Source organism: Schistocerca nitens, chromosome 4, assembly GCF_023898315.1.
Source record: "Schistocerca nitens isolate TAMUIC-IGC-003100 chromosome 4, iqSchNite1.1, whole genome shotgun sequence".
In the NCBI taxonomy this organism is placed as follows: Eukaryota; Metazoa; Arthropoda; class Insecta; order Orthoptera; family Acrididae; genus Schistocerca; species Schistocerca nitens.
The window spans coordinates 800,405,891-800,427,729 of record NC_064617.1 but is presented as its reverse complement, the minus strand read 5'-3'; the positions used below and the strand labels follow the sequence as shown (position 1 = coordinate 800,427,729).

Genomic DNA, 21,839 nt, shown 5'->3' with positions numbered 1-21,839 from the left:
CACACATGATGCACAATTTTCTAGGGTGTTACCATTGCAAGGTGGAATGTGTGACCAAGAAGACCCTCGAGCTCCTTCAAAAATTTTGATGAGAGGTCCTGAAATATGTTCCTCACAGCCCCAAATCTACCCATGTGATCTGCACATCTTTGGCCCCTTAAAACAACCCCTGAAATGCCAGAGGTTCACCTCTGTCAGCAACCGAGGAGTTTCTACACTGAAGCCACCTACTCCCTTCCTACATGATGGGATCGGTGAATGAATGTCAGTGATCATTATGTATAGTTGTACTGTTCCACATGAATAGTAATTAAAATACTGTTATTAAAATTTATTTACATATATCTGTAATAGCCTTTTGATTTGGGCACACATTTTTGGCTATTACATGGGAGAGTCCCATTTTACAGGGGCCATTTGCAGAATTTTCGATTGTTACTGCTCTCAATAACTTCACAATCAAACAAGAGGCTATTATGTAACCTGGGTTATTTGCCCATCAGGTTTCTATTTCTCAGAGATAATGCATTTTAAACAGCACCATGGATTTCACACAAGAGGTTGCTTTTTTTGCATGGAATAGTGTAAAAGCAGATGATGTGGGAAGAGTTTTCTCTTGCTTTGTCTGTTACACAACTGTGATACAATGACCATGAAGTATTAGCACAACAGGATCAACACCAAATGGCTTCACAAAGTTCACAAAATTGAGAAACCACATAGTAAAAATATGAGTCTGAATCCGGGTATTAGGGTAGCAAGCTGAAGTTATCCTAAATTGAGATAGTGTGTCCTACAGCATATTAGGATACCTATGGTGTTTCATATTAGAAAGAAGTCATCTTGATAAAAGTCTAGTCTCATAGTTATGGTGTTTAGTTTGGAGGAGAATTCATTATAGCAAATGAAATAATACTTTCCAAAGAATATAATTATATGAATATTGTTGCAACAGCTCCTCAAAGTTTTCTAAAATTAAATTCACATTACAATAAGGCAAAGCACGGTGCATTCCATCATCTGGTGTCTGCAGTTTCATACCCACAGACCAACAAAATTATTAAGTTCTATTTTTGTTGAAAATTAGTGAGAAATAAACAAATATTTCCATTAGAAAACCATATTCTACACTTGTCCTGTCAATAGGAAGGTTGTACAATTTCATACCTGCTTCTCTCTTTAGGATCATTAGACAAGTCCCACTGGATTTAATAAATATTGTCTGACAGTATTTGAAGGTCATTCAGACCCATTATGCTGAATGGCATATTTATAATTTTACTCCAAGACTAATTTACGCACTCATTGTTATCTTCTTTCCTGTTCTGTTTGCTACTTCTGTGGATAGTTTTATCTCCAACAACTTAATTTGAACCAGATTTTTTTCAAAAATGAGAGTGATAGTGAATTTTAATGTTCAAAACCAAAGGGAAAAATGATTTCTGTTGAACTAAGCGATTAAATTTCAGTGAGTAATTTGAGAAAAAAAAAAGGAGTATGTCATTACCCATTTCAGTTTTACCAAAGAATTTAATAATTATTCAATTAATTACTCTTTCCTACATTTCACGTAAACCTTAGTGAGAGAGAACATTTTCCTGTAAGTCTGAATGATTTAAAATCACTTACTCCTCAAAATAATAATCTCCTATAAATGAATGTCATCAAATTAACTTAGATGAATTTGGCAAATTTTGTGATACATATTTGTTAGTTTGTACTAAAATGATACTTTTAAAGATAATATGCACAAGTGTTGCACACATCGAGACAAGAGAAGCTAAAGGCCATTGGCACCTACCATGAAGTGGACATAAAAAATATTGGAGGGGGACATAAAAAATATTGGCTGGATGATGGAACCAACCTGCAATTCAGTGAGTAATGTTCAATCGGTATTAATTTTCAATGTTGTGTATAGTATGTCTTACTGGTGTGATAGTATGTTGTTGCTGTAAACCAACATTGACCTTAACAAGGTGAAGGTGTTGCCACTATTTGTAATGTAGCTGTACTTGCCAACAATGCTCAATGTAGGACTTTGCCAATTTTGTTTTGACAACAGTTCTTTCCTGCTGTAGCACAGAAAGAAGACAATCAAAACTTTGTTTTGACTCCCTGAAAATTTACCTTAAAATTACTAGCACAGAGCTGCTAGCTTATAACAATCATACACAATGAGTATCACAAGTGTAATGTCATGCAAGACAAAGAGAAAAATTCTTTCCTATTTACAATATTCAAATAAATATTGAGCATTACTTTAAAAAAAGTGGTGGATCACCAGTACTAAATGAAATTCTGCCAAAGATAATCACTTTATGAGTTTAAAGAAAAATGAAATTCGGTCAAAGACCATCACTTTATCAGTTTGTAGAAATATCGGAAATGTTCTCTTTTACATATAACTGCCCTGATTATTATACCCTTTTCTATTCCACACGTCAAACCACCATTCTTCTGATACAGAACTGGTTTTTCTTTTACATTTAATTATCATAAAGAGACATGAAAATGCAAAGATTGTGTTACATACTAAATTTCATATTGTACTAAGAATTTTCAGTCAATATAAATAAATGTGAGATTAGTGAACAAAGCTAAAAGGTAATATTGTACTGATTTACAGTAATGTAAGAGGAGCATCACAAGTATTTTGTGTGTGTGTGTGTGTGTATTTTATTTAATATTTATACCTTGTGGTCTCCCATACAGGTGTTTATGCCCATCAGTCCATATTCTACAGTATTGGGATTACATATCTGTAACAGAGAAATATGAAACTAATTCTTCAAACATTCAAGGAGGTATACAAATGTAACAAGAACTTATAAATGTACTTTGTTTATATCAACAATCTGCTGAAACAACAAATAAATCTGACATACATACTTATCATTCTTTTTTATTAAAATTTTTATAAGGTCCTAATTTCCATTAATTGCTCGTCTACTAGATGGCAATGGTTTGGCTGGACATGGATATGGAAAGCAAGAGATTCAGGTGGATCCCTTTCTATATGGAGTCTGAGTGACCTTCTCCCCCTTTCCGTTTTCTCCAACTCATCACACTTTTATTCCTATGCAAGATACTAACAGTACTATTCCAGTATAGCATAACAGCTCACAGCATTCACAGTCTTTCCATAGCTGAGGAAATCAACCAGCATGCCCTAAAATACTGTGTTCATAACTTTCTTCATGGACAATGCTTTTTAGAGCTTTTGGTGTGAGGGAGAAATGGGATGTATACATGATTTCTCTTCTCAGGTGTCACATGATGCACTCACACTTTGTTCCCTTTGATGATACAGTGCAGGAATAGAGCACCCTCCACCACATACCACATTAAGAGTTGGAGAGACAATCCTATCTGCTTGGATTTATTCTCATCCAAGTATTGCCATGGTACCCAATGGTAGTGCAGTGTGATGTGCATGATATCCACTGCACAGCCAATGCAAATTTTGAGTTTAGTGTCAATTTGCCTTGCATGAATGAATCAATTGGCTTGAATCAATAATTCAACGAAGCATTCTCGATCAGTTGAGGTGGATGTGTTTGATCATGCTGACCTTTGCACATCTTTTACATCTAATCTACCTTTCTCAAATTCCTTGCACCGAAACCACCTCTGTTTCTGTGACGTTGCAGTTACTCCATAACCTTTCACTAGCTGGTGATCATGTGCTGTTGGAGTGAGCAAGGGAGGAAGGGAGGAAGGAAGGAAGGAAGGAAGGAAGGAAGGAAGGAAGCGTATTACACTTTACATTTCCATTGCCACCATATATCCATCATGTCTCAATTTTTAAGCTGTATTTCAAAACAAAATAGCAGTTACCTCTGCTCACAGGCTATTCATGTACACATTACAGACATTGCTACCTTTCTTACTGAATCACCCTCATAATTGCTGAAAAAGGCTCTATGAAAGTGTAGGACATAGTTCTAATGGTTCTAATGCTACTCTACAAGAATAAGTTTTGAGAGTTAATTTTGTGAATTTTCTAGGCGAACAATCCACACTGACAGCTTTTTTCAGGTGTGGTTTGACAAACAAGTTGATGAACTTCAACTTTTAGCATGGCCAGACCATTGCCTAACATGGTTTTATGATAGAAAATAAGATTAAGATTCTTCACCCACCATATATTTTAAACAATTTTTAAAATGGCACAACTGAGTGACCAAAAAGTGTAAAATTCACAGTCCACATGTCATACAGCTCCAGGATGTAAAAGCTGTATGACATGCTGAAGGTGGTTTGGTGTTACTATTTTGATAGCAATGTGCAAGGGAGGATAATTCAGGCTTGTTTCACCTTTGATATGCAGTTAACACTCTTGTTTCTGCAACTACAACAAACATGTTAGTCACATTCCAAGAAGAAACCAATGACATAGTCGTGAGATCAGCTTGTTATTAAGAGACTTACAGAGTATATTATACATACGTACAGAGACTGCTACTTGAGCTTTTGAAAACATCTACTGATAAACTAATTGTAATATATTTCTGCTGTGGGAAACAAACTTTATTTCTGATCAATATAACATTCTTGTCAACAGGAAATAACTACACATTTCTTTTCATTTGAGACATTATCACGTGATATGATTACAATCATAAACGGTTTCTGAACTGCCACACTGCATGTCATGAGCGCTTTGTTTGCCTATGACATGAACACAAAATTTGCTGCCAAAATCAATTATGATTTTAATCACAGTCAGTAACTGTGCCTAAAATAAAAATACTTCACTCACTCTTCTGCACAGACAAAATGTCACTGTTTTCCAGGGCACAACTGTCTTTATGAAGCGAGGAGGAGATAACAGCTTAAATAAAATACATTATTGCTTTCTTCAGAAACCACACAGCACACATTTGCAGACAACTGGTTATTTAGTTATAATTTAAAATAAAGCTTCAGTAAATATTTTTGACTAAGTCATTATTATTATTATTATTATTATTATTATTATTATTATTATAAAAATATCAGAGGACTGCTTTCAACATGTGAATGCTGAAACTGGTAACAGGAATATTTAATAATAAGAACACTAAACAAAATATTAGCCAAACCCATTAGACACACAGAAACTGTGTAATACTGCCTCTAGCATTGATAATGGCCTCAATGCAGAAGGAAAGACAGTCACAACTTCCTTCAGGTACGTCGTACCTAGCTGAGCACTTTAAACATAATAAAGTGGATTTGATACACCTGCTACCAATTTACTCTTTTAAATATTTTTTTCTTTCAAGTAATTGATTGTATGCACATAATGTACAATGTGTGGTAGTTAGGCCGCGGTGGTCTAGCGGTTCTAGGCGCTCAGTCCGGAGCCGCGCGACTGCTACGGTCGCAGGTTCGAATCCTGCCTCGGGCATGGATGTGTGTGATGTCCTTAGGTTAGTTAGGTTTAAGTAGTTCTAAGTTCTAGGGGACTGATGACCATAGATGTTAAGTCCCATAGTGCTCAGAGCCATTTGAACCATTTTTGTGGTAGTTAAATAATAAGACGGTTCACCATCTATTGTATGCCATATGGGAGGAGGCTGGTTCTGAACTGCAGTTGGCCTTGAACCTTCAAGAGGAGCTACCATTCATTTTGCCTTTCTGTCTGCTTTAGTTTGCTTTTGGGCTTTCGTTGAAGAACACGTTGTTCTGCAGTAGTGCTGTGAGCATGGTGAACTTAAAAATCGAGCAGGGTGTTAAGTTAAAATTCCTCATGAAGTTAAAAAGCCACCAACAGAACCCTTTAATACGTTTGGCAGATGTTTGGTGATAATACTGTATCATGTGCACAAGTTACTGAATGACACAAATGATTTTCAGGAGGTCAGGAAGTGGTTGAAGATGAAGAACACCTCGGTCTATCTGCGAGTTCAAGATCCGAAGCAAACATTCACAATGTTAATGAGTTGTGCGATACGACCAACGTCTGAGCATTTGATTGATAGCAGACATGGGGAACATGAACAAAGAGACACTAAGGCTTCCAAAAAACCTCTCTCAGGATCAAATGGACTATCAGAAGAAAATTTTCTCTGATGTCTTGGAATGACTCAATGAAGAACGGATATGCTAACACGTGTTGTCACATATGATGAGACATGGATCTCCCATTACGGCCCAGAAACAAAGTGTCAGTCAATGGACTGGAAGACTCCCATATCACCAAAGATGAAAAAAAGCATGAATGAGCAAGTCTAAATCGAAGGCAATGCCGATCCCCCCTCCCCCGCCCACAGGTGTGTTGTCATGATTGAACGGGTGTCTTAGGGTCAAATTGCTATTCAGAAATACTACAAAGTAGTCCTAATGAAAAGCTGAGCGAAAGAGAAAGGAAGAAAAGACCATATCTGTGCAAGAATCATGCATGGATTCTGCATCAGGATAACTCATCAGTCCACACTTCTGTACCTGTGAAAAGGTTTTTGGTGGATGGGCATATTCCCGTGTCAAAAATCCCCACCATTCACCAGATCTGGCTACCTGTGACTTACCTCTTCCAAAAAGTGAAAAGTGCATTGAAAGGAACACATTTTCAATTTATCTGAAGAGTTAAAATCGAAAACAGCACAGTTGTTGAAGAGGGTGACAATGGCTGACCTACAGCCAATGGCTGACAGCATTGCTTTGAACAACAGAAGACATGTAAGCAACTGTGTATAGATAGGAGAGGGGAGAATGTTGAAGAGGATAAAAATTAGTTGTAAATTTGTTTGCAATAAATCACTTTCCTGATACCAGGCTCATTATTTACTTGCCGCACCTCATATGTAACATATGGATCTAAAAATGCTAAATTCTTATCATTACAGCACGGAAGTGTTGTAAAAAAGATGTCTGAAAAGGCCATGTGCAGATTTGTGGTTTGGGGATGGGCCTTTCTGCTCAGTTCCTATTTGAGCTAGGAACATAGGGTAAAAAGTTTTTGGTTTAGCCCAGACCAGTCTTACTATAGCTATGTTACAGTACATTAAGCAAGGTATGGATGACAAACCGGAGCTGGCATCCACGCAAATTGTGTGAACTGACTAATTCGTTTTGTATAAGATTTTAATAGGGCTGAAATTAATGCTCAGCTAATAGCATGATTTGTATGTGCACTTTTCAGATTTTACATGCAAAAAACATGTTCTCCTGGCAGATTTTTGAACTGCGTTGATTTTATATTTTAAACATGCATGAATAGGTTCAAACTTTTTCACCACGGTAGATAAATGGATATAGTCAAAACAATTTTTTTATCCAATAATCTTTGTCTGTTGTCAAGGTATGATGGTTTAAAGCTGAGCTAAATGTAGCATGTAAAATTTGTTCTTATGTCAATTGAATGTGCAGAAATAGATTAAAGTGAATCAAATAAAAGTGAAAACTTGCTTTCAAAAATCTAGCTTCTTTCGGATTTTACATGCAAAAACACTTTTCTTTTTATGCGTGCCACTTCTGTGTCAGATTGGTTCAAATTTTGCAAGAAGATAGACAAATACAAGTAATTAATGGTATGTTATTTTGTGAAAGCCGTGATATAATCAAAATGGTTTGAAAGCCAATAAAAGAAACCTTTACCGGATCAGACATTATCCAAGACACCAAAAATCTATATTGGTTGCAAAGCTATGGTGGTTTAAAGGCAAAATTATGGTAGAATAAAAGTTGGGAACCAGCATGAAATATGCTCCTATCATAGCACAAAAAATGTGAATATGTCCAGAGCAGACTTAGGGATGTAAAAGAAGGGAACTAGCTTTTTGACTTATCTGGCAGTTTCAAAGACGTTTAAATCAAAACATCTTGGCATATTTGCACTATTTTACAAGTTAACTCTACTTCCCCAGTGTAGTGAGGTCTCTTAGATGCAAGATATTAGCATACCTGCATCTTTCAATTTATAGGCTGAAGTCACTGATCCTGTGCCCAAAATCTGGTAGAGTCACCAGTCATAGTAAACAATATATAATATCATATGGCTGAAGAGCATGTATGTAATAGCTAAGGAAGTTTTTCTGGGGAGATAAAATTTCTGGGTGTGAATTTGTTCCTGGGGGATGCTAAAAAATTTTTTTAATTTCTGGGAGGGGTTGATTTTTCCCCGAGGGGATCATTTCTCCCCCAAACCCACCCCCTGTTCCACTTGTGGTGAGGGGTGTAAGAGCAAATACAATACAAATTTATGTTCTTCCTCAGAGTGGGATGCTTCTACAACAGAAAGTATCCAGGGGTGTGGGTGCATCTACAACAGAAAGTATCCCAGACACTTTGTGTCATATTGCACGACATGACATCTTGTATCCTGTTACTTTACTTGACACGATGCATTACGTTACAAGTAAAACAAGCATGAATGTCAAGATGTTTTGATTTAAATGTCTTTGAAGCTGCCAGGTAAGTTGAAAAGCTAGCTCCCTTCTTTTAAATTTGTAATTCTAATTAGAACATACTGACTTTCTTTTGTGCTACGATGGGAGCTTTTTCATTCTCGTTATAGTTAATAACTGAGGTGATCTTATTATGTACATCATAATTTACAAATACCAATTCCCCTGGCATAAAACTTGTTTACTTGAAATAAATAATTGAAGTTGTTATACAGCCATGTGACCGGAAAAAAATTCATGAGCTAATCAGCCGTAAATCTGAAGAACCTAACATAGCTTATCGGATACTCATAATTTCATTTTTTACGGCAATCACTTTAACTTTTCCAAAAACAGATTAACTAAAAAAATATCCGTTATTAAAATTATACTGCACCCTAAAATGCTTTTGTCATTGAAGCTCTTCAGTTTGTTTGTTCCAAAGTTCGAGGCTGTACTTCCTTTGTAATAATTTTACTGACACAGATAATGCATTCGTTTTTCCAGTTAACCCATTAATTATGAAATAACCCAGATTAGCAAAATTATAAACATGGAAATTTTACATGAAAGTAAGCAATCCACCATCGCATAGGTATGCGATGTATCATTCAAACGGTACACTGAGCTTTAATACTTTCCTCATCACACATCATACACTTAAACCGAATTATTATTGGAATCAAGAGATCGAAAACAATACTTAATACTCACTTTGCAGTATTATAAACAAAAAATTAATTATAGATACAACAGTCTTTGTATACCCCACGCTGACCACAAATCGGCAGCTGGTGGCTAGAATTCAACAAGTGAACATGTCTGTGTAATAATTCGCTCTTTTATATGCATGGCTAGCAGTCACCAAAGCAACACTTTCTAAGTCACAATATGTTGTAAAAGGTTTATGGCCAGTACCCACCTGAGTAAAATCATCATCATCTGTTATTATGTACACCTAGATTGTGAGTAATTGTACACCTATGTGCAAGAATTGGCATTAGCTCATGAACTGCTACATCTGAATATTTGTGCAGACTTTGTTCCTTGTGATGTCAATAAACATTTAATCACTGTTATGTGAAAGTATAAATTTGTCTCGAAGTTACCACTGAATTACTGTGCTACTGTCAGACATCAACGAGTAGGATCACTTGCTTGGATGACTCAATGATTTGCAACAAACTGGTAATTATATGAGAGGCTGTACACAGAACTGGTATCACACAACGGGTTCTAATCATAATAAATATGCCAATGAGTGAAAATAAAACCCATGGTATTGCGTCAGTTATTTCTCGACATAGTTAAGCAGTCCAAACAGTTTTCAGCAAGATACTATGAGTTTAAGGTGCCACTGCAAAAGAATATTCCTACAATTAAGTATGTAGCCTGACACACTCACTGATGATTAGACCACACAGAGCTACCAAACTGTGGGAATATTCAGTGCTACATTTCACCTGCTGTTCCAAATAGTCCCAAACATTTTTATGGGATTAAATGATTCAGTAGGTCAGTTGAAGTATGATTGGGCACCTGAGTGTTCATCAAACCAGGAATAAATGCCAACACTTAGGTCATTGAGAAAGTTTCAACAAACATTTCGGTCCATGTTGAGGGTAACTTGAATGTGTTGATCCAAGCCATTGAATAATCAAAAAACCAAAATTCTCATAAACTCTTAAATCCACAATCCCATAGATGTAACTGCTTTGTGCAAGGTGGTTGTGCATGTCCATTCACACCCTACATTGATGGCAAGAAGCACTCCAAATCTCCTTGTCTACATATTGACACTGCCTAGCCAGTACTGACTACACAAAGATAAATCATGATAAGTCGTCGTGGACATGGTTAAGGCCGGCCCTACAAAGGACCTTGCTTTCTTTTCTGTAGATATTCTCCTACACTCTTAACTTTATCTTTCTTCTTTATTCCACTTTCCCTGTAAAACAAAATTTTTCTTTATATCTCCAGATAAAATTTCTCAGTAACTATTCACAATTATTTACTCACTAATTAAATTTGAAATAGGAGTGTATAAAACAGACACTGTTGTTTGCTTTATTTCAGTCCTACTAGCAGCAATTCTTACAACACTCTTCAATAATCATGTTCAAAGATTCAAACTGTATGACACTAGACTCAAATCCGGAATCTTGTCATTCATTGGCAATGTTCCTAATCCGACAAACAAATTCTAAGATGTGGTAATGACATTTCTTCATAATATCCTTTCTTCCAGGTGGGCTAGTAAGAAAGATATGATGGAGGTATTCTGTAAAGTTTGGAAAGTGGTAGAGAGATGTGGACAGAATTGAAGCTATGAAGGTAAGTTGGGGGTCATATCTGACTAAATTAGTTGGTAAGGCCAGTGCATGCAAAAGGCGAGGTTCGGGTTAAAGTTCTCTTATTTTCAGTTTCTTTTGCAAATAGAAAAACAGTATGTACACAGATCTCCAAAGCTTGAATGTTTAACTTGCTGTAATAAGTTTACTCCAAGTGACTTCTTGTTTTCCAAGAGTATCAGCTAGAAAATTATGGAAAAGATACATAATTACCAACAGTTAATCTTAACCCTACTTTCACTCCTTCATAGCATCAACACCTTCTCTCCCATCCGCTGTCATCCTGGACGTTGACCACATCCTCTCTGGTGTCTCTCTCCACACCTCTGGCCATATTAAACCCACCAACCACCACACAGGCTGGCCACCTGGGGATGGCATCTGCAGTGACAAGAACTCCCTTGCCTAGTCTGAGTGTCTCATCAAGGCCTTCACAGACAGGCACTATCCCTCTGCCCTAGTCCACAAATGGACTTCCTGTGCCATTTCTCCACACACCTCCAATCCTTCTACCATCCCAAGAACCAGCTACAAAGGAGTAACCCCAACCGCCCAATACAACCCCACACTGGAACAACTGAACCACATCCCCATTCGTCAGGGAATCATTTCCCTGTGGAAGATAAGCCCAATCCATCCACCCAGCACTTCCTATTCCAGTCCTGGCACAGACTTATCCCACTCGGCCATCTGTGAAAGCAGCCATGTTGCAATCATTGCACAGTTTTTTATATTGGCACAACTACCAACCAGCTGTCCATCAGGATGAATGACCACTGCCAAACTGTGGCTGTGGCACAACATGCAGTTGAATGTAACATGCTTTATTTCAATGGCTGCTCCACTATCCGAGCCATGTGGATCCTTGTGCTCCATCTCTAATGACCTCATTGTTGATGGGACATTAAACACTAATCTTCTCCTCCCCCCAATAGTTTTCCCATACCATCTGTCATATCATCACCTGTGTGGTGCCCTCTGCCTTTGTGCCCACCTGTCTTTTTGTAGTGTCGGCAGACTTGCCAACACTACGCACACTAATTGAAGGAGGCGGCCAAGATGCACGCGCTAACTCACGAAGGATGGAGTGAGGTCTGAAACAGGAGACTTAATGAATGTGATAAAGAAAATACGTATCTTTGGAATATACTTAACTTTTAATACATCCTTGTATACATCGTTCTTGATGAGACATCTGGAGATTGTGGCGATACAAGTGACTCTTTATATACAAGCTATTTAAGGCTAATGGCGCCTTGCTAAGTCGTAGCCATTAACTTAGCTGAAGGCTATTCTAACTGTCTCTCGGCAAATGAGAGAAATGGCTTCGTCCGTATAGTCGCTAGCAACGTTGTCGTACAACTGGGCGAGTTCTCGTACGTCTCTCGAGACCTGCCGTGTGGTGGCGCTCGGTCTGCGATCACACAGTGGCGACACGCGGGTCCGACATGTACTAATGGACCGCGGCCGATTTAAGCTACCACCTAGCAAGTGTGGTGTCTGGCAGTAACACCACACTTTTCCCTTCCCCAGCCTTCTCCTTTTCCACTCCTCGTTTCCCAACCTCCCCACCTACATGCCCTACAGTCTCCTGATGCAGTATCTGTTGACAGTTCTAGTCCGTGCATGCTCCGCCAGATAGCACTCTTCTCTCCACCCCTTCGTACCCTGCTACCCTTTCCCCTTCCCTGCCCCCTCCAGTCTGCTGCTTCTGTCTCACTTGACAGTTGCATTCCAGTCCAAACAGCCACATATGGCAGTCATGTGTGAGATGTGCTTGCTTGTGTGAATGAATGTATGTGTATTTCCTCTTCTGATGAAGGCTCTGGCCAAAAGGTAATGTGTAAGTGTATTTTAACTGTGCATGTCTGCAATTCAATGTGTCATCTTTACAGTGAGTAATAAACCATCTTTCCCTTATACTGTTGATATGCCAACCTGGAATCCCATTGTTTAACTTTTAATCTGACACTGAAATGACCAGAAGTCACATAAAGACATGACAAAATAATCAGTCTTGTGGACAAGACAGCTCAACTACAGCTCTAGAAGTTTTAGTGGCTTCACTCACTAAGGTAACTTGTTTTCACTCAAGCAAACAATTAACTCTTGGAAAAATCAGAAGCTTTCTACCTTTTGGCAACAGGTCATTTCAGTTTCTAAATTATTACACAATTTCTATGCATGCAAGCTACAAATATTTCATGTCTACTTTGAATTAGCTAATTTACTTACTAGAGACTTTGCTGTGTAGCTGAGTACCACCCGATCACACCATGATGGACACCTTGTCTGCATATAGCGCTTTGCTCCTTTTTCATTTTCTTCAAATGGATAACTTGGTGGGAACTTTATGACAAATTCAAAAAGCTGGCCACTGAAAGGCTCTAATTCTTTATCAAACTCTCTCAGCTGAAAGAAGACAAAAATGTTTATAAAGAATTCAGCACCACACATTAAACATTCTGAGCTGTTCATTACACACATGTATTTGTACTATGCTATCGGTCAGATAAAAATAAACAGACAGGACTTCGACGATTTCAAGTATTCGGGTGTGAAAGGACAAATAAATTGTGACTGGTTCTTGTAATTTGGTTTAAATAATAAATTCTGAAAATCTTTACTGACCAATAATGGGTTGTACATAAATGTCAATGAAAGCAAACAAAAGTTTATGCTATAGAAAATGCACAGTCTGAATGAATAGGACACTAGTTTAAGATGATAATGAGAAAAATTTGCTGCAAGTGATGAAATACATTTAATCTTTGTGTTACCCTATCTGTTGTTCTTATAATTGAGCTGACAAGCATACTGTCACATTTCTGTTTCCAAACCTAAGCAGGTTTTTCAATAAAGGTCAATGCTTAGTACTGAAAGCATGTTTATTACTGATATCAAGGACATCCAAAACAGAACTGACTTCTTAGACTGTGTGTGCTGCTGTTTACACAATAACTGGATTTCCAAAATACTTATAAAAACATTACAAACATCAGGTGTTTCAAAAACATTACAGAAATGATAGGTACTAGAAAAAGTAATTGGTGGTGGTCGAGTATAAACTGGCAGCCTGCAGCACACCAGAGGTGATGCTCACCCCAACACCACATTGCACGCACCACAGTTTGTGGCATTTCTCTCTCTCTGGGAGAAACAGTGGTCTGTTTCAGAAGATCTCATTAGAGCTGATTACAGTAACCTGGATCTAAACCTCGTTAATGGTCATCAGTATGGCAGCATTGACGGATTCTAGCTTTCTCGTCTTAGTTTCACATCCTCTTCATTATTATAAGCACCAAAGGTATCCCAACCCTCTGAAGCTTCACAATTGTTGAGTGTATCTTCAGTTTCCTTGAACCTCTGAACTCAATCTGTGCCTCTGGACTGTAGTAGGCATTCATATGGAGGACATTAGTGATGTCTCTGCACTTTCGTCCTTTCGATGACTGGTCATAATCCACAACTTCATATGTGAAGTCCACTAAGTGACAGAAGATATGATACAGACTGAAGTAGCACTTTAGCAAATCCCTCTGTTCAGCAGCAATGCCATTTAATGCACCAATGACCGAGATTTCATCTATGCTGCTGTGTTCTGTCTAATAATTTCTTGAAAGCGAATCAGTGTCCTTGTATGTGTCCTTTGTATGCCATTCTGGTGTCTGGAGTGTAACAGGACATTTTATCAAATACCCTTGTCCACTATCAATATTCGTACCAGCTAAAGATGATTATGAAAGCAGCTATTTGTTCCACAGTGTATAAAGAGGAGCAGATACTGATACTGTGTGCGCCCTAGTCTGTGTTCGTACAGAGGGTGCATGCGCAGTAACAATAAGGGCAGTGGCGAGGAGTCGTACGATGCACAACGTTCACTTGCTGTATGAGGCTACGTGTATGCTTTGGCACTCTGAGTTGGCAGTGTCGTGGACAGCTTGGAGTAAGATGGCCGTGGACAATATCAGCAGGCACCCAAAAACAAATGTATCACTTGCATGTTAAAGAGAACTTCGGTGTACAACCTAAGGGTCAGATGTTTTAATGTTTGATGTTTGTTTTAACTACTTTGAGCTCTAATTATTGGGCTCTGTCATTGTGAGACTTGAAGACTCTAAAGAAAGAGAAATGCAAATGAGAGTTTGAAGTTAATTTATTAGCTTAAAGTAGTCGCATGGTCTAACATTTCAGTACTATCCATCAAGGATCAAAGGTCACAAGAAAAGCAAGTCTGAACACAGCAGTGGGACAGAGTAGCGAGACCACCAGAACAATTTCCATCAGCAAGATTTATAACAGGTAACTGGCAGATCCAAAACGGTGAAAATGTACTATGCGCAGACAGCAGCTAAGTACACCACTTAGTAAAAAAACATACTTCTTCGCCCTATGTTGTACTTTTAAAGCCCCTGTGCCCATCTTGCCAGTCTACCTACCAGATCCTTCGGGCTAGTCAGGTTGCACAGAGGATGGTGAACTGTCACAATGGTGTGTGGTTTGCCAAATAAATGTGACCAGAACTTGTTGATAGCTAAAACAGGTTCAAGGTACTCTTTCTTGGTTGTACAGTAGTTCATGTTGGACTTGGAGATTAGTATGGATGCATAAGCATCTGTGACTGCTCTTATTTTCTCTGGTTTGGGACAGACTCCACTGCCATTAACTAGGTGCCCAAGATTTTTATTTCATGGTTGGTGAAGAGGCAATGTCTACGATTCAGGTGGAGACCTGCAGTCTGAACACACTTCAACACAGATTTCAGGGAACTTGGATGTTCTTCAAATGTCTTCGAAAAAATGATTATGTCACCCAGATAGCAAACACACATTGTCCTTTTAAAGTGTCAAAGCAGGTTGTCCATCATATGTTCAAAGACGGCTGGAGCATTACATAGTAACAATGGTATAGCTCTGAATTGAAAGAGGCCTTCATGCAGAGTTTTCCTCCTCAGCATCGTCAACCTCAATTTGGCAGTAGCGCGCTTGCATGAACACAGCTGAGAGTTGAGACCTGTAGTTGACATGGCAATACCATATGCCATTCTTCTTCACAAGGACCACAGGACAAGACCAAAGAATCTCTGAAGGTTCCACGATGTCACCTTACAGCATCTTCTTCATTTCTTTCTGGATTATCAGTCATTCAGATGGAGACAATGAGTGCTGGCTTCTTGGCAGATGATCCCAGTGTTGATATGGTGTTTTACCATGGGCCATCTGGTCTGTCTTTTCTCCATTTCGGATTTGAAGGCATTCAACAATTGGGGTAAAATAGCCATATCTCACTGATGTTTCTCGGTCAGGCTAGGTCCTATTAGCAGTTAAATAGAAGTTTCCTCACTGCGTTTTCTGTAATGTGATGCTAATTTGCTCCTATGAACACAGCTTTAGGGATGAGTTATGGCTGTTTGTGACAATTAGTGATACAATGTCCTCCCTGACCATCTACACTGCTTATCAGCACTGCTGGCTGGGCTGTAGAATTCTTTTGTGAGCCCATGTGGCTTTTTTGCAATCGATAAAAGCTTCACAGTTTATTTGAGCATTTCAAATTGCATATGGAAAACATCTTGTTAATGATGGAGGGATAACGACGTTTTAATGGCAAACAACCACCCACGGCAATGTTGTTATTAGCTACATTAATCTGAAGCTATGATCTTCCACAGTCTATGACTACTTGTTATGCTAGCACAAAGTCCCACGCTAGAATAACATTCTGACTACAGTCTGACAAAACGACAAATTTGAGGGGCTGTGTTCTGTTATTGACACTTAAGTCTTGTGGCACATGTTCCTATTGGCTGGATGCATTTCTCATTTGTGACTTTCTGGACAGTTGTTTTCATACCATAGAACATAATAATCTTTAGCTGACCACTATAAGCATCCAAAATTAGAGAAAAGGAAGCTCCTGAGTTGACTAGCGCCCGCACAGGTTGGGCATTGATGATGGTATCAATGAGCTTTCCTGAGATCTTGGCAACTGCTGACCATGGAGTCTCCACTCCACATATGGTCATCTAGCTTGGTTTTCCTGAAATCAATGGCTAGGCAAATGGATTGTACATCATTGTGGGAAAGGGGATTGGCTGTGGCGTGTCGGGGAGCAACCTTGTCCAGGGTATTATGGTGGAATTTGTCCCACAGTTCTACCATAATCATCTGAAGCTGACTGATATGAATAGAACTGTTGTGAGGTTGAAGTCACCTCCTGTCTCTGCAGTAGTTTACAAAGTGTCCAGGGCATCTACATTGGAAACACTGACATCTTTCCTCTGTCCTCCAAATGCCTGTTCTTCTGTGGGACATTCTGCTTGGTGTAAGGGCTGGCTGTACCTGTATTAGTTGAGTCTTGGGTTGTCATCTGATGGCTGCAGCATAAGTCTGAGATGGGCTAGCTCATTCTTCCTGGTACATTCAGAGATTGATAATCTCTTCTTCAATATGTACTATTATCTCCTGACGAATCAGATCAACTTTCAAGGTTGATATCTCTTGTGTACTTGTCTGACATTGCTGGCTGCCTCACACTGCCATATCTCTTCTCTTACTATCTGGTGTATGAGAGAGGTGAGCACATAGTGGCATTCCACAATTAACATAGGGACCACAGTCGGCAGTCAGTCATACCTCTTTTATCCGAACCTCTTCTGTTACATTTCCTCAAATCACTGGCACCATTTGATGAATTCCTCCATCACTGTGATGTTCTTTACCAGACTAGCTTGGTATATGTCTTCTGTGACTCCTTTCAACAATTGTGAGATTTTATCGACTCCTCTAATGTTAGGATTAACGATGTGGCACAGGGCCAAAATACTCTGTACATACAGCGAGTCAATTATTGACCTATATGGAAAAAACAATAAAAAAATCTTAATTAGCTACAAACTATGTGGTGCACACACTTTATTCACTTATTCAACATATAAACATCACTACAGATATTCGGATTTAGGTTATGACATGTTTGATATGCTTGCCATCATTGGCGATGATGTGATTGAGACGAATAGCGAAATTCTGCAGGATGTGCGGAAGTGGCGGAAAATCAATGCTGTTGATGACGTCCTGAATGGCTGTTTGTAGCTAAGCAATGGTTTTCAGTTATTGCTGTACACTTTGTCTTTAATATAGCCATACCAAAAGGAGTCTTGTGTTCAGATCTGAAGAATATGGTGGCCAATCGAAGCCTATGCCAGTGGCCTCTGGTACCCCAGAGCCTGAGTGTGGTCCCCAAAGTGCTTTTCCAGGACAAGAAACACTCTCCTGCTTCGATGGGGTCGAGCTCCATCTTGCGTGAATCACATCTTGTTGAAATCAGGGTCACTTTGGATAATGGGGGTGAAATCATCTTCCAAAACCTTCATGTACCATTTGGTAGTCAAAGTGCCATCAAGGAATGTCGTACCGATTATTTCATGACTGGACATTGCGCATCACACAGTCACCAGTTGAGGGTGAAGAGATTTCTTGATCGCGAAATTCGGTTTCTCGGTCGCCGAAATGCACCAATTTTGCTTATTGACAAACCCATCCAAATAAAATTGGGCTTTGTCGCTAAACCAACATACTAATTCCCATCATGCTGTGCAGCCAACCATGCAGTTTGAAAGTCCTAATGCAAACTGTTCAAAAGTTATGACGAATTTATTTCATACAGTTCAATAATTGTTACCCTGTATGTGTCATTTCCTCTGACGTTGGGCCCTGTTCTTCCATTGTTGTTCCATAAGTGGACTTACTACTAATTGTAGCCAAACATTTTTCTTCGATTTGGCCTGGAATTTATCCCATCTATTGAGCTTCTCTTCATTGTTCTCGAACCATTGCTGGGCTGAGCTGTCCGAGTAAAGGTATACATTTGCCAAACACAACATGTCATCCCACCTGTTATATTTGGCGACTTGCTCAAACCACTTCAGCTATTTTGTTAGATTCTGACCATCATCTTCATAAAACATTGAGGGATTCCTGATGTGCAGCTGACTTTCTGCTGTTTTGGCATCCTTTTACCTAGGATATACAGATTTTAGGAACAATGTACTGTTTGTATACCATTTCCTGTCTGTATAGGTGACAGTTTTTATATTGCCTAATTAGGGCCATGGTGATGTAGATGTTTTGAAGTACCTGGCATCTCCACCAAACAATGTCACGTTTAATCCATAATCAATTCCAAATCTGGTGGCAGAATTGTCAATGAAGTTTAACACACAGACTGAAAACAAATCTAAAGCTAACACAGAACTGACCTCCTGGAAGAAGAGTGCAGCTATTTATACAAACATTGAATATTTCAGAATATACAAACATAAGGTATTTCAAGAACCTTTTACAAATGATAGACACTAAATAACAAATAACTGCTGGCGAGGAAGTGCAAAATGGCTAAGCAGGCATGGCTAGAGCACAAATGTAAGGATGTAGAGGCTTATCTCTCTAGGGGTAAGATAGATACTGCCTACAGGAAAATTAAAGAGACCTTTGGAGAAAAGAGAACGACTTGTATGAATATCAAGAGCTCAGATGGGAACCCAGTTCTAAGCAAAGAAGGGAAAGCAGAAAGGTGGAAGGAGTATATAGAGGGTCTATACAAGGGCGATGTACTTGAGGGCAATGTTATAGAAATGGAAGAGGATGTAGATGAAGATGAAATGGAAGATATGATACTGTGTGAAGAGTTTGATAGAGCACTGAAAGACCTAAGTCGAAACAAGGCCCCGGGAGTAGACAACATTCCATTGGAACTACTGGCAGCCTCGGGAGAGCCAGTCCTGACAAAACTCTACCATCTGGTGAGCAAAATGTATGAAACAGGCGAAATACCGTCAGACTTCAAGAAGAATATAATAATTCCAATCCCAAAGAAAGCAGGCGCTGACAGATGTGAAAATTACCGAACTATCAGTCTAATAAGTCACGGCTGCAAAATACTAACGTGAATTCTTTAGAGACGAATGGAAAAACTAGTAGAAGCCAACCTCAGTGAAGATCAGTTTGGATTCCGTAGAAATATCAGAACACGTGAGGCAATACTGACCTTATGACTTATTTTAGAAGCTAGATTCAGAAAAGGCAAACCTACGTTTCTAGCCTTTGTAGACTTGGAGAAAGCTTTTGACAACGTTGACTGGAATACTCTCTTTCAAATTCTGAAGGAGGCAGGGGTAAAATACAGGGAGCGAAAGGCTATTTACAATTTGTACAGAAAGCAGATGGCAGTTATAAGAGTCGAGGGGCATGAAAGGGAAGCAGTGGTTGGGAAGGGAGTGAGACAGGGTTGTAGCCTCTCCCTGATGTTGTTCAATCTGTATATTGAGCAAGCAGTAAAGGAAACAAAAGAAAAATTCGGAGTAGGTATTAAAATCCATGGAGATGAAATAAAAACTTTGAGGTTCGCCGATGACATTGTAATTCTGTCAGAGACAGCAAAGGACTTGGAAGAGCAGTTGAATGGAATGGACAGTGTCTTGAAAGGAGGATATAAGATGAACATCAACAAAAGCAAAATGAGGATAATGGAATGTAGTCGAATTAAGTCGGTTGATGCTGAGGGAATTAGGTTAGAAAATGAGACACTTAAAGAAGTAAAGGAGTTTTGCTATATGGGGAGAAAAATAACTGACGATGGTCAAAGTAGAGAGGATATAAAATGTAGGCTGGCAATGGCAAGGAAAGTGTTTCTGAAGAAGAGAAATTTGTAAACATTGAGTATAAATTTGAGTGTCAGGAAGTCTTTTCTGAAAGTATTTGTATGGAGTGTAGCCATGTATGGAAGTTAAACATGGACGATAACTAGTTTGGATAAGAAGAGAATAGAAGCTTTCGAAATGTAGAAGCTTTCGAAATGTGGTGCTACAGAAGAATGCTGAAGATTAGATGGGTAGATCACATAACTAATGAGGAGGTACTGAATAGGATTGGGGAGAAGAGGAGTTTGTGGCACAACTTGACTAGAAGAAGGGATCGGTTGGTAGGACATGTTCTGAGGCATCAAGGGATCACCAATTTAGTACTGGAGGGCAGCGTGGAGGGTAAAAATCGTAGAGGAAGACCAAGAGATGAATACACTAAGCAGATTCAGAGGGATGTAGGCTGCAGTACGTACTGGGAGATGAAGAAGCTTGCACAGGATAGAGAAGCATGGAGAGCTGCATCAAACCAGTCTCAGGACTGAAGACCACAACAACAACAACAACAAACTGCTGGTGGTTGGTTTGAACTGGTGACACGCTGCACAACAACCAGCAATGCTAAACCCTACTCCAGACTACATGCACCACAGCTTGCAGCAGTATCAGTGTAAGGCACACAGTCAAGACAAGAACACACCCTGTTACCAAAGAGAACAAAGTGAAATGTCTGCAGCACTTTAGTGATGAACAGCCATCGACAACATTACATACAAGATGACAATCTTTTGTATCATGAATTATATGGATACATCATACTGTTTGTGCTGCACACGCTCAAGGAAAAATACCATCATGTATTTGATTCACTTCTGAACGTACATTTTTAATAGCAGATACTATGTATCTAAAACAGAATCCTATTAAAACTTCAAATTTTACTTAATTTCTAATTCCAACATACCCAACGTGGGAGATTAATTAAATTTGAATTAAGATCAACAGCTACTGAAGTTGAGATATAATTAACATTGAAATGAATCTGAAATCTCGGCATAAGCTCAGCTGAAATTTAAACAAGAAACTATTCAGTTAGGTCCCAGATGCATTTCAAATTAGGAGAGCTTTCAAAGAAATTAGAGCACTCTTAGTTTAATATATGGCACCCCAAGTTGAATCCAAAGTTTGTTTAAAATCAAATAATCCCAGATATCCTTCATATTTTCTCTGACTTTTTCAAATGTGATTTTAAATGTCCTTTTCTAAACAGTTCCAGTCTGAAATCTACGACACTGGCTTGCATTGCACACTCAGTTTATTCAGAGGCAGAGCTTCATTCAGGATATAATGTAGGCATTCACACAAGATTCTTATTATGTGACCAAACTTATGAATATCAATGTCAATCTTCTATCATAACATCATAAATATTTTAACTACTATTTTTGAAGAAATCTCAATTTGGCATATGTAACA

The 21,839-nt window shown here is 38.7% G+C and overlaps 1 protein-coding gene across 5 annotated transcripts in view; it reads right to left on the bottom strand.

Moving 5' to 3' along the window:
* LOC126253204 (inositol polyphosphate-5-phosphatase A) overlaps nucleotides 1-21,839 on the bottom strand; it is a 373,218-nt gene that overhangs the window by 126,425 nt on the left and 224,954 nt on the right. For all 5 annotated transcript variants that reach the window (XM_049954379.1, XM_049954380.1, XM_049954376.1 and 2 more), the window contains 2 exons: nucleotides 12,959-13,135; nucleotides 2,697-2,762 (listed from right to left, as the gene is read on the bottom strand). In XM_049954379.1, the coding sequence (XP_049810336.1) occupies nucleotides 2,697-2,762; nucleotides 12,959-13,135 (243 nt within the window). The remainder of the gene's footprint in view (nucleotides 1-2,696; nucleotides 2,763-12,958; nucleotides 13,136-21,839) is intronic.